Below are 13376 nucleotides of genomic sequence, written 5' to 3'. Positions count from 1 at the left end.
ACTCGCGGCGCGAAGTATAATCTACTCACTGCGTTTATATACGTTCTATTGCAAAATTGTGTAACTATTTCATCCGTCACACCGTACGGTAAACATTACCGCAATTTTCCTTACAAAAAAGTTTGTATATCATATTACAAACAGTAAATATATAACAAATGAAGCTTGAATTTACGAATTTATTTATTACCGAGTAAGGGAGATTGTTAGGCTCTTGATAAATAATTGTTAACTTCATCGAAGGCTTCCGCATCGTCCCAGATACTCCAAAATAGTTGCAAATAGAATTTCGCGATGGTCGAAATCAATTTTTGTCCGACGAATCTTCGGAATCAATTTCCCCGGGACAAAACCCGTATAAAAAACCGTATTACTCACTTTTCTCATTTCACTTTTGCATACGAAACCATTCCACGCGAGATTGCACACAGCCGGCACAACCACACGCAAGCCCGTTTGCATTTTCGAAAATACGTCGAGCGTGCTTTCCAGGTTCCAACGGGTAAATTCATCATTTCATAACGTCGGATTGAAGCACGCGTGAAATTCACTACTTAATCGTCGAGAAATTCCGTGTGAATTGCAACGCGTGAAATCTTGTTCGTGACAAGACTTGTTCGTGACCATGACACTAATAAATGATTAAGCTTGAGACCCCATCGCGCATTTTTCCGCAAGTATGTTCCTACTTAGACACGCTCGGGAAATTACGAAACGGCCGGCGCAATTAACGAATTCTTCGTTAAACGGGGAACGCGTTCGTGAACCCCTTAAGCGAGAAATTATTCGAGGCGAGAACCCGCGCATACTTTCCTCGACTGCCGCACGGCTACTTTTATGCTTTAACTATACTACACGCTGACAATAAGGCGGGGCACGCATATCTTGGCAGCCTCCGAATATTCAAAATTTATAGGAATCGCTCATGCGAAAGGGTCGGTTTAAAATATAAATACAGGGATGCTCGTTAGCCTTCGATCGAATAGGGGAACATTGTTAAGCAGGAAAAATTTAGCGATCAAACTTCTAAAAGTGTTTAGATACTAACAATAATTCGAGAAAGATTTTTCAAATGTAGGCAACTTTAAGAATATTTTTTAACCGAAGGGACGAAAGCATCGTTCAGGAAAAAATACAGGAATATTGTTGAGCCTTTAGTTTAGTGGGGAAAATATTTTTTTTTTTTGTTGCCAAAGATTGAGAAGTTGCACAGTAAAATGAATGTGTACGGTAGGATGAAAGGTTGAGCCGAGAAATTTTTCGAAATCGTGGAATCGGGAAGAAGAGTTTCGACGGGAATGACGGTTGGCTCGTGTCAGTGATTTCATGCGATCCCCGGTTGGTTTGCAAGTAGCCTCCGTCAGTGTCAATTAGCCGTCATTATCGTCGTTTCGACGTAACTCGCAGGAAGGAGAGAACTCGAGACACGCATCGACGAAGGAAGGAAGGGATAGAACGTGGAGGCAACTGTAACCGAGATTCTCTTCGCCGTGAATGTTTCTGCTCGCCATTACTGGAAGGTTATCATTTAAAACTGTCGAGCAGTCGTCGTCGCGTTTGCGAACGAGAGGAAGTCATTTTTGCGATCGCATTCCAGCGAGCAGAAAAATCAAACAGCTCCCGGGTCCCGAGACGCGAAAACTTATAGAACTCCATTCTATTAAATAAACTGCCGGGCGTTTCTGCAAATATAGATTTTTATAGAGCCACTCGGAGGAGCTGGCGTCAAATTGAAATTGATTCGCTTTCCGTTTTCTGCTCTATAAGATTTTCTCCGAGCGAGACGAAAGCCTCGTTAAACTTTATTAAGTTTATCGAATAACTCTCGCAGAAATCCGCAGTCCGGCACAATGAGAAATAATCTCAATCTTCCTGATTTTTGCTCTCCCATTAGCTTTGTTATTCCGACAATTTCATTTGGTGAACGATGCTTAACAGACTTGTACTATTTTCTTAAATAATTTGGATATCCAACTTGGATAAATTTACCATTGCTTAATATTATGTAAATGAAAACTATTCCTGCCTTTTTTCGTAGTGATTCTTCCACTTTCTACGTCTACAAAAATAAAATTGTCAATACTTTACTGATTCGAGGTTCGTCAATACAAATTGTGGTTAACCTTTACTTCAGGAAACCAGAAATTTTTAACCTTCTTAATGTAATCCTGTAGATTTTTTAGAGAAAATGCCGAAAATCCAAATTTTAATGTTAGGAATTCACTGGTTAAAAAGTTATGCGTGTTTAAAGTTGAGTGATTTTAAGCGTTTTTGACTGGTAAGGGCGCCGCACAGTGGGCCAAAAGCGCCAAAACGTGGTCAAAATACAAAAAATGAATTTCACGTTAGGGGTATGGCTCTTGCCGTATAGGATTCTCAGGTAATGACTGTATAAGAAGCCGAAGGTAAAAAAGTCTTACTACGTATACCTGCTAAATGGTGGGAGTACAAATATGCCATACAGTCGTCTCGCAGTTTTCGTGCAGTGAACTACGTTGTGAAAAAAAAGGTGTCAAGCTTACAATTTTACGGAAATTGAATTTTTTTTGTGCGTCTACGATGGATGCTGTTCCTGGAAGTAAATACTATACATAATAATAACATTGGATTTATATTAATTAATGTTTGGAATGTATGAAGTGAACGATCAAATTTAGTGCACACATTTTACAAATGTATAGTAAAAGTTTTATATTCCACAATATTCCACGGAGATTCTTGTCGAGTCTTGTAGTAGATACTATTATTTAACATTATTTTGACAAAGTAGCTGCTAAAACTGCCCCTTTCGTAATGCGATTCATTTTTGTGAATTTTTTGCGAATTCATTTTGAGAAATTTAGAAGTTATAATAAAATTTGTTAAATAAGCATTGTATGGTTCCACTTAGAGAATTTTCTGATACAACAATTTCTTTTTTAACAATAATTTTTTATTGTTTAAAAAAAATTGTATTTTTGTTTTTTGTAATTTTGACATCAGATTCATATTCGCCGGCTCGAAAAATATGGGAATACTAATTTTCAGGAAAGTCCAATCATTTTTTTTTACGCAATCCGCGATATTGAATCCGCCATTTTGTTTTTTGCAATTTTGACATCAGATTCATATTCGCCGGCCCGAAAAATATGGGAATACCAATTTTCAAGAAAGTCCAATAATTTTTTTGGTTACGCATTCTCCATATTGAATCCGCCATTTTGTTTTTTGCAATTTTGACATCAGATTCATATTCGCCGGCCGGAAAAATATGGGAATACCAATTTTTATGAAAGTCCAATAATTTTTTTGGTTACGCATCCGCCATATTGAATCCGCCATTTTGTTTTTTGCAATTTTGACATCAGATTCATATTCGCCGGCCCGAAAAATATGGGAATACCAATTTTTATGAAAGTCCAATAATTTTTTTGGTTACGCATCCGCCATATTGTTTTTTTTTTAATAATTTTATATCAGATTCATATTCGTCGGCCCGAAAAATATGGGAATACTAATTTTCAGGAAAGTCCAATCATTTTTTTTTACGCAATCCGCGATATTGAATCCGCCATTTTGTTTTTTGCAATTTTGACATCAGATTCATATTCGCCGGCCCGAAAAATATGGGAATACCAATTTTCAAGAAAGTCCAATAATTTTTTTGGTTAAGCATCCTCCATATTGAATCCGCCATTTTGTTTTTTGCAATTTTGACATCAGATTCATATTCGCCGGCCGGAAAAATATGGGAATACCAATTTTTATGAAAGTCCAATAATTTTTTTGGTTACGCATCCGCCATATTGAATCCGCCATTTTGTTTTTTGCAATTTTGACATCAGATTCATATTCGCCGGCCCGAAAAATATGGGAATACCAATTTTTATGAAAGTCCAATAATTTTTTTGGTTACGCATCCGCCATTTTGTTTTTTGCAATTTTGACATCAGATTCATATTCGCCGGCCCGAAAAATATGGGAATACCAATTTTCAAGAAAGTCCAATAATTTTTTTGGTTAAGCATCCTCCATATTGAATCCGCCATTTTGTTTTTTGCAATTTTGACATCAGATTCATATTCGCCGGCCGGAAAAATATGGGAATACCAATTTTTATGAAAGTCCAATAATTTTTTTGGTTACGCATCCGCCATATTGAATCCGCCATTTTGTTTTTTGCAATTTTGACATCAGATTCATATTCGCCGGCCCGAAAAATATGGGAATACCAATTTTTATGAAAGTCCAATAATTTTTTTGGTTACGCATCCGCCATTTTGTTTTTTGTAATTTTGACATCAGATTTATAATCAGCGACCCGAGAAACCTATGAGTATCAATTTTGAACTAAATTGAAGTACTCCTTCCTATTTTGGCCATGTTTTGGCGCTTTTGGCCCACTGTGCGCAGCCATGTTGGTAGATTTGAAATAGTGTTCGCCCCGCCCCCGTACGGTCGGCCATCATTTTCGCGGCTCCGCTCATTGGACGTTATCTCAGTACGTACCAATATGGCGGCGCCCTTACCTGTCAAAAACGCTGAAAATCGCACATCTTCACACACGCAGAACTTTCGAACTACTCATCCCCTGGAAATAAATCTTGGATTTTCAGCTTTTTCTCGTCAAAATCTACAGGATTACATAAAAAAATAGTTGAAAACTGCTGGTTTCCTGAAATAAAGTTTAGCCCAACTTTTTACCATGTTTAAATGATGCTGAAGAATACTCCTGTATTTTCTGCCTACTCCTTTTGTTCGTTGCGTTTAAAACATTTCCTTAGAAAACTTTGACATGAAAAATAGTAGTGCCGATTGAAACACTAAAATCGTTTCGCAGAATTGCATTACATAATCCAAAGGATGTTTCAATACCTCTATGCTAATAAACGATCGATCAAGAAACCTGGCAGAATCGTTTACAATAAGTAAATTGCAGATGATTATCAATTTGCAACGCACAAATAATAGCACTGTCATTACCTTCTTTTATTATCGATCTCATTATCATTTTCATTATCTTGTAAATCAGTCGATAACGTGAATCTTCTGCTAACTCTGCCTTTCAAAAGAATCGATAAAAAAATCGTCGGTCTACTGATCGAAATTATGCGAAAGTCCCCTGAAACTTCGCTTCGGCCACTTCGTAATCGAAGTCGATGTCAAGTTCTAATTTATTCGGCCGCTACAAATTTATGATAATCCAGAACGGTGTTGTGATACGCGGCACAAACACCCACAGCCGTGAAAAAAGCTGTTACAAATTGGTTTCCGGGCACAAAAAATTGATAAACCTTCGGGAAGGTTCTTTCGCTCACGTTGCCGTGAAACTTCCTCACCGGAAAATGGCGATGTAAATACGCGCCATTAATTTTAATTTTCGGATAATCTTCCGGGCACATACATTGAGATTTACTGACGGCGAGCAGAGCACCGAACTGAATAATTGTTAACAACGTGCCCGTGCTTTGACGAGCAGGCTTTCAAAAATGGATCAGCACTGGTTTTTCGTTCCATAAAACCGGGAAAAGTGAGTTAAATAAAGCTGGGCTCAGTTCGTACTGTAAAATACTGGGAAAAATTATAGACATTGTGCATGTATGTTCTGCTATTAAATTAAAAATTAATATTTAAATCAAAAATAATTCTTGACTAAAATCCCAAGTGTCACTTTCTCAGATACCATTTACAAACACGACGTACGTAAGCTGCCCTAATCAATGTGTTCCTAATAGCAATTAGATGTTATGATGAACGAAATCGGAGGTACTAAATATTGAACAATGTGTGACGATAGGTGTCACGAGTTCATAATTTTTCACAGCCGCGAAAAAGGCTATAATAGGAAAAGTAAGTTAGTAGTTAACCGTAGTTATTTTCACGTATCCAACGAACAACTTTCGTTAAACTACGTTTATAAACTTCGTTTCTGCACTCTGCTTATTGCTTAATATCCCGCGTACAATCGACGCTAGTTAACATGAGTATGTCTTCTTTCTGACACACTTCCGGTAGAATACCGACAGACCATTGTAAGCGTGTGTTTCGACACTTTTACATTACAAATCAGTATAAATTTCAGTTAAAATCAGATAGACTCTACTTCAAATAACAGTATCAATCTTTTGAGAAATACAAAGATTTGTAATATGTTTTCCAAATTCAATTAAACTCGATTCAATTTTCCATAGATACTAAACCCACCGAGTACTAAACGTGACTGTGAAGATGTATAAAAAGAACGGAATCGAGGTTAATTAAATTTTGCTGAATATATGATAAAATCAAATGAATCATTCCCCGCGAAGAGATCTTCATAATTCCAACAACTGTAAAATAAAATATGTGAAACCGGTCGTTTGGCCGGCGGTGGTTCGGTGAAAATGTTGATTAAAAAAATGTGCAAACTCCGTTTGCACTGCAAGCGTACAAAAGATTTCGAGACCGTTTCATTTAATCTGCGAATCACAAAAACCGAAATCCATTGTGGAATGACAATCCTGGGAACAAACATTTTTACTTTAATTTCGATATCATGCGTCCCTCGTGTTTGCAATTTCGCCGCTGAAATACCGGCGGGATATTTTATTGTTTGTTAATTTGTTTATCCGGCTGCCATTAAAGCTACATCAAAATTACCGAATTTCATGTGCGGAACGCTCCGGCAATTTTTTCTTTTACGGGGAGAGACCAACGAGCGACCATTGTTTTTAATAAAATGTTCTTTCGGTTTGCGCGGACGAGCCAAGCCGTATCATTTAATAATGGAAAATATGGAAAAGCATCGAATATTATGCATTCCTCTGCCCACCTGAAAATGTAATCGCAATATTACGGGATAAACCGCAGCTATGTTCAAAACATTGAATTGCATGGCATCAAGCCGCGTCGCTGACGTTGCAGCTGATAACGTGTTTGAATTAAAGTGCAACACATCGTTCGCAACTGACCGCCATGATTATAAACTTCGAATAGGTCGCGGATAAATCATTGATTTCCCGGTTCTCTGCTGGAGCTCCCAACGCCGATATACCGAAAGCTATACTCGCGACAGATAATGGCCCGACACGTTATTTCGTTTATCCTTCGAATTTATTTTCCGTCCGTGTGCGCGCGTCAATTGAATTCTTACTGGCGTCGTATGATGCGCACCGTGCTTCGTAAATATGCAATTCCTCGGGAAATAAATTCAATCGACACGGCGCTGCAATTGTACTTTCGAAGTAAGCAACTGAGCATCCGAGTATGCGACTTGCTCTCGTGAAACCACTGGTCTCAGATTGCAACTCTCTTGAATTGACTAGTGCATTTGCATTATTGAGAAAAAGACTGGTCTCCGCCAGCAAATTACGCTCAGTATTATCTGGATTAACGCCGCAGCTGGCAACTCAAAATTCGTTACTTCAAGTATATCCTTCAGGATTTCACTCGACTGCGATGCGAGCCCCGAAAGCTGGATCCGAAATCCTTTCCAGTTTATTCAACCAGACAGCAATTTTCTGTTTACCTTCTCCCCCGTCACGAGGAAAATGCGGTTATTGCACGAGTACAAGCCAATGCTTGAAATAACATTTCAATCATCCGGGCACAGGTGAAACATTTCTGCCGGGGGATGCAGATATCGCGAATTTAACGCAATCAAAATCGAGATATTTCATTCGGCCGATCCATAGCCTCTAACACGCGAGCGACCGAAATATTTTTTTTTTTTTTTATTGGATGCATTAATCCTGGCTGACAACCTTACCGCCGGTGGTTATTCAATATTGCAATATTGTGCGCCGGGGTACGGATTTCTCCCGACAGTCGCAGAAATAGGTTCGCAGAAACGCTGCAAGTTGACACTCGAATTCCACCAACCCTTTGGAAGTCGAACCCAGTTGCTTTCCGTCCCAAAATCAAAATTATTTTACACTGGAAAAATTGTGGAGACCCAAACTCTGAAAAATATTTTCTACAGGCATCTTCAGTAGGCTTTGAAGAATTGTTCCACGTAAGTTTCAATTGAAAACAGTCGGACGATTCGCGGAGAAATGGCAAAATACGAATAATGTGAATAATCGTTGTCGCACGATTTTCTGAGATTTCTCGCGCAAGTATTTCACACGGTAACATCGGGGAGGCTCCAGCAAATACTGCCACGTAAGTTTCAAGTTAAAAAAGCCCGAAGATTCGAGGGAAAACGCGGGAGAATGACAGGATACGACACCGCGCCTGTTTCAGGCCGCAGCTCTGTCGTCTACGGTATTTCCATTTTATCAAGCTGCCAATATCTAACGTCGGATTTCCCGTCGTAATATTCCACGGGGCTCTGATGCCGCCTTCCATCACGCGCCTCTCTCCTTTGTTCAGTGTTCCAGCGTTCTCCGCGGTTCTCTGTTTCCGTCGAGTGGAGCCACGGCTCTTCCAGCGTGGCGAAACCGCCTGGTACACGGAAGAACGCACGAGTTCGAGGTAAATAAAATTATAGCGAGCTGAGCGCCGGTCAGTGAAGCACCGAACTTCCCGATGAAAGAGATCGAAACCTGTTTCCGGTGCCACGGTGTGTACCAATAGGCTTTTTCGAAAAAGGCAGCACCGCGGCGATCCGGGACACAATGTTCCTAAAATTGGCATGCTTCGTCCAACTACAGCTTTTGTAAAGAGAGCATCCCTTCGACTGTAAATATGTCCAACATCAAAATCGCGAACCACTATTTTATTTAGATTTTATTTCTCGTTGTCTTCTTGTATGGAAATATTTTTAAGAGCCTTCTTCAAATGATAGTGTAAATTACTTCTGAGAGAGGTTCCAAGAATTTAAATTCCAAGGATTGTTGCTAGTCAATAAAATGATAAACTCGCCGTACGAAATGGCGGAAGAAGAGTGTAAGAATAAATTGTATAATGTTGCACTGTGTGCATCAGGAGATGCGAGGGTTCGCAGCAAGAGGAATTTGTTGGAAGCAAAGTGGTAGACGATATAACAGGAAGTTCGAGTATCGCTCCTGGAACTCCGAACGTGACGCGATTGAGATACTAAGCTCTCGCTGCGTAACATATACACCGGGCTCGCAAACTCCGTGAAAATTCTTCTCGAATCACCCTGCGATTGATACGGAACGTACGGCAATGATGGATCGTATTCCACGAGCGATTCTATTGGCAGACGAAAAAAAAAAAGAAATCAATTTACTCATGGTTGCATTCCCATTTTTCGCTTCCGGTTCGTGCAGTGAAATTCTCTGGGTGTCAATTATATGTTGAACTACCATTAATATCCAATTTTAAAGTTAGAAGGGAACAGAGAACAGGTAGAAAAGTTAAAGGCTTATGAATTAACCATCCGTATGCTATGTCGGAGTCGTTGGCGACCCGTCGCGGTGGGAACAAGCTCGATACGCACAATTTTATTCCGATATAAGACCACGCTTTTTATTTAAAATAAATAAGAAATTTTTCTTCTTCGTCCGAAATACGAAAGCCGGTCCCGAGCCATCGCCTTATATCGAAAGAAAACATCGTGGGTCAGAAATGACCCCGGCATAGGGCTATAACTCGCAAGGGTCCGAGGGTTAAATTAGGTTTAAACGAACGAGTCGCAATTAAAAGCACAAATAATATAAACTTCACATAAAGCTCAGCTTAAGGAAATGCAGTCTGTTTAATTTAAATCTTTAATGAAACTTCAATTTTCTGTCTAGTTCATTCTGATTCGAGTGTTTAACTATGCCACACAAGTGTTTGGCCAAGTGATTGTAAACTTGAGGAAAGTAATATTTAAGTACAGCTATATTATGACATATTTTAACACTAAACCTACCACGCGCGGTCAAATGAACGTTTTTGAAATTTCGTTTAGAATTTCTTGTATACAACGTTACTGTATTGCCATGTAACTTATTGACTTTTCCTATAATATACATACAACCCATTTTCCAACATTCACAACTTTCTTCATTGTTTACTTTCCGAAAAAATTTCATAGCATGTCTTTTCTATATTAAGATACATTTTTTTTTCAAGCGGTCATTTGACCGCTCATGGTAGGATTAGGTACACATGAAATGTCGGTAGGTTTAGTGTTAAAGCAAAACGTTCTTGTCCTTACACATTAACCTTTGGACTTTACCTTCCCTCCATCGATTTCGATTGAAGGCATTGCATTATACCTTTCAATCCCGACTAACTAAACTGTCATCACAGCCTCATCATCCGTCAGCGTTTTACATACTTCAAATGTTTCACTTAAAAAAAAAGAGCAGGATTTAGAACGCTAAGAATAAGACGGTATTTGCGATTTTTATTTAAGAAACTACCAGACCGGTTCTCTTCGAACTATTCGTAATAATTTATCTCGCGTACAAGGGATACGTGGAAATTTTTTCGTCGGAAAAATATGCAGTAGAAATCGACATACATAAACATTTATGTAAAGTCGCTCGACAATAGATAGAAATCAGCGGACAGTCTGTAGAAATTGATTTTTACCAGGAAGAAAACCAAACAAAACAACAAACAAACTCGAAGAAAGTGCAAAATTGGCAAATTGACAGGACTACAAACTTGAAAAAAGTGCAAAATTGGCAAATTGACAGGATTCTGGATGAAAATTTACGAAGATTGTCCAGTGTTCAAATTAGGACTTGAAGAACTAGTGTCTGAAAGTAAAGAATCTATTTACACACCTTTTGCTGATTAAGAGAGCGACACATTAGTTGAACAATTTAATGAGCTAGTAAGAAATTTAACGAGACACGTGTACTTACTGTTCTGCTGCCCAAACGAAGACCATAATACCTCCCCGTGCAGTCTAATCGCGAGGCGGTCTCTCAATCAATATTTCCCTGCTACCCGTTTTCTCGAGATTTTCCACGAGAATTCGTCACGGGAAGCATGATGCATATCTTTCCAGCGCGTCAAACACGAGGACCGGCGAGTTCAAAGTTTATTTCGAGAGCCTCGATCGAAAGTGTCGTGGCGATCAACGTGACGTTGCGATTCACACTGACATGGCTCGCACCGGGGAGCTCTAACGTACGCTGTATATCGATCTCCCTGGTCAATGAAATATTTCTCAGCATTATCAACGGTTAACGGTCACTATAATAGCAATAGTCTTTACACATTCCTATTTCTGCATTTTAAACCCACGAAAAAATAATCGTTCCGGGAATGACAGCTTAGAAAGTGTTTAGAATTTCGGAAAAAACCACTTGACAACTTCATTACTTCAACCACATGACAAATATTTGCAATAAATAGTTTAATGTATCGTCAACTCTACAGGGATGGAATATTCATTGAAGATTCCTATACTGCAGATCTTTAGGCACAATAAAAATTGTCTGCGTCGATTGCAAGACGTAGGTGCCAAATAAAAGTTTATTTTTCTGTTTCGTAATTTTCCTAGTTTCAATTTTTCAACTGTCTAAAATTACACCCACGTATTTGTGTCGAAAATGAGTAAAATCAAAGTAAAGAGCTGAGAGGTTCCTGATAGGTCAAATATTACAAAATTATAAAAATTGAAGAAGTTAATCAGAATTAACACTAAACTTACCAAGCATTAACCCATTTGCATCATTAGCGTATATATAAGCTCAATTTTCCTGGTCACTATCACCGGAGCGCATATACACTCTCAATTTATTTTTTCTTATAATGCTGAAATATAAAGTTCTTTTGAAAAAAGTTTGGTGATAAAGGCCTTCTTTTCATATTTCCTTATGATGCAAATGGGTTAACAGCAATCTGGTAAATATTGCCTTATAAAAATGACAGTCCTAAGTTTATTGAGATTGTCCGTAATAGTCACTATAATAAATGCGTGAACAAGGAAATTCATTCCACCACTTTCCAGAAATGAGTGTTTATAGTCTCAGTAATTGTAAAATACAGAACCGGTCATTTTGACCGTGGTAGGTTTACTGTTAAATAGGTTAGTGAAAAACAATGCTCCAATATTGCGGTAAAAGTCGAAGCTGCCGACGTTCTCGTAAATGATCACGCACAAACAGGTATACATAAGTGGGGCTAGAAAATAAATTGTTTTGAAATGGCAAGTCAGCTAAACGCTTCGACAGATTCGGCTGTCGAGTGAAAGACGAGTGCAGGAGGGTATAGGTCGTTGGTGGAATAAGCTGAGGTTTCTATCGCGGCGCCATTAGCCCCATTATCGGCGGTGGCAACGAAGGGGTCGTCTAAAACTGTCGTAAACTCCGCATTCCGGCGAATTGATCGCCGGTTATTCGGCGGCCGGGGAATCGCGGGGCACCTTTCTTGGCCGCAAGGAGAGCACACACCCCGATCGATGTCCTAATTCAACAGGTGTGGGAACGCCGAAGATGCGGGCCATTCTGCGTTCGACATGAATTTCTGGGAATCGCGGTGCTGGCACCGACGAGACCGATAAAATTCGCGTGCCCGGGAAATTCCGTCGATACCCGTGCGATGCGCGAGATAGCCGCCGAAGGTGATGTCAGCTTCGAAAGACGCTCGGATGTTCCCCGGGAACGAGAAGAAAGAGAGAAGGAGAAGAAGTACCCTGACCCTCGTCTGAATATCGAGTAATTTTCTTCCACTTTCTGTTCAACTTTATGAAACACCGGGGAGCACCGTTCTCTTTCGCTTTTATGAACGCCACCGACAATTTCATGACGGCTGGCTCTGTTCGCATCATCGAGTCGTATGCATAAAGATATCAGCCGTAGAGACGAGCTCTTCGAACGGAAACTTGCATAACCAATGTGGTTTTCGAAATATTGTCTTGCTACTTTACTGTTCCGAAACGATGCCATGCCGTAACCACTATTTATACGCTCTCCGACGAGTTTTTAATTGTTTCCACGCGTTTTTAAAGTGTTACCGTACCTCCCGTGTGTTCCGTGTAACATTATACGCGTTAAAATGCCACGTTAACAATTGCATGACGAACAACAACTTCTCAAGTATCATTTTTACGACGGCGGGTTCGGCAGGAAACTCATATTTATTGACCGAGGTAACTCTAAAGCATGTTTGTAAAATAATATCAAAGTGATGGACAAAATTTAGAAATAACGAGACTTGACTGCATTTATGAAATACCACTATTTGAATTAAATTTATAGTTCGTGTTGATTTTATGGCGATTTTATTAAGGCGAATAATTAAATGAAAAGAAAAATCATGAAAGCGTTCACGATCAGACGAATAAAAAGATGGAGCTAACCTATAATAATTGAGTAACAAAGAAGCAGCACACGTAACTGGAAAATAGACTGAAAATTAAAAAAAGATTGTGTCATGAATATTATGTGATCTCTAATGTTCAACACAAAAGGTAAATGCAACGCACGGCGATCGAATAAAAAGGAAATGGCACACGCAAGTAGAAAATTGATGAAGCCAATATATTTTTGTTGGAGATAGGAATT

At 39.1% G+C, this 13376-nt stretch overlaps 1 protein-coding gene across 1 annotated transcript in view; it reads right to left on the bottom strand.

Moving 5' to 3' along the window:
• The window catches only part of Nha1 (Na[+]/H[+] hydrogen antiporter 1), a 97989-nt gene extending 87028 nt beyond the window's left edge, over positions 1 to 10961 (bottom strand). Inside the window, exon 1 of the mRNA XM_076802689.1 lies at positions 10728 to 10961. Within this exon, the coding sequence (XP_076658804.1) occupies positions 10728 to 10753 (26 nt within the window). The 5' untranslated portion in view covers positions 10754 to 10961. The remainder of the gene's footprint in view (positions 1 to 10727) is intronic.
• Positions 10962 to 13376: the final 2415 nt, after the last annotated feature.

This window comes from Halictus rubicundus, chromosome 17 (assembly GCF_050948215.1).
Source record: "Halictus rubicundus isolate RS-2024b chromosome 17, iyHalRubi1_principal, whole genome shotgun sequence".
NCBI classification, from domain to species: domain Eukaryota; kingdom Metazoa; phylum Arthropoda; class Insecta; order Hymenoptera; family Halictidae; genus Halictus; species Halictus rubicundus.
The sequence above is the reverse complement of the archived record's forward strand: the minus strand, read 5'-3'. Positions and strand labels throughout refer to the sequence as shown.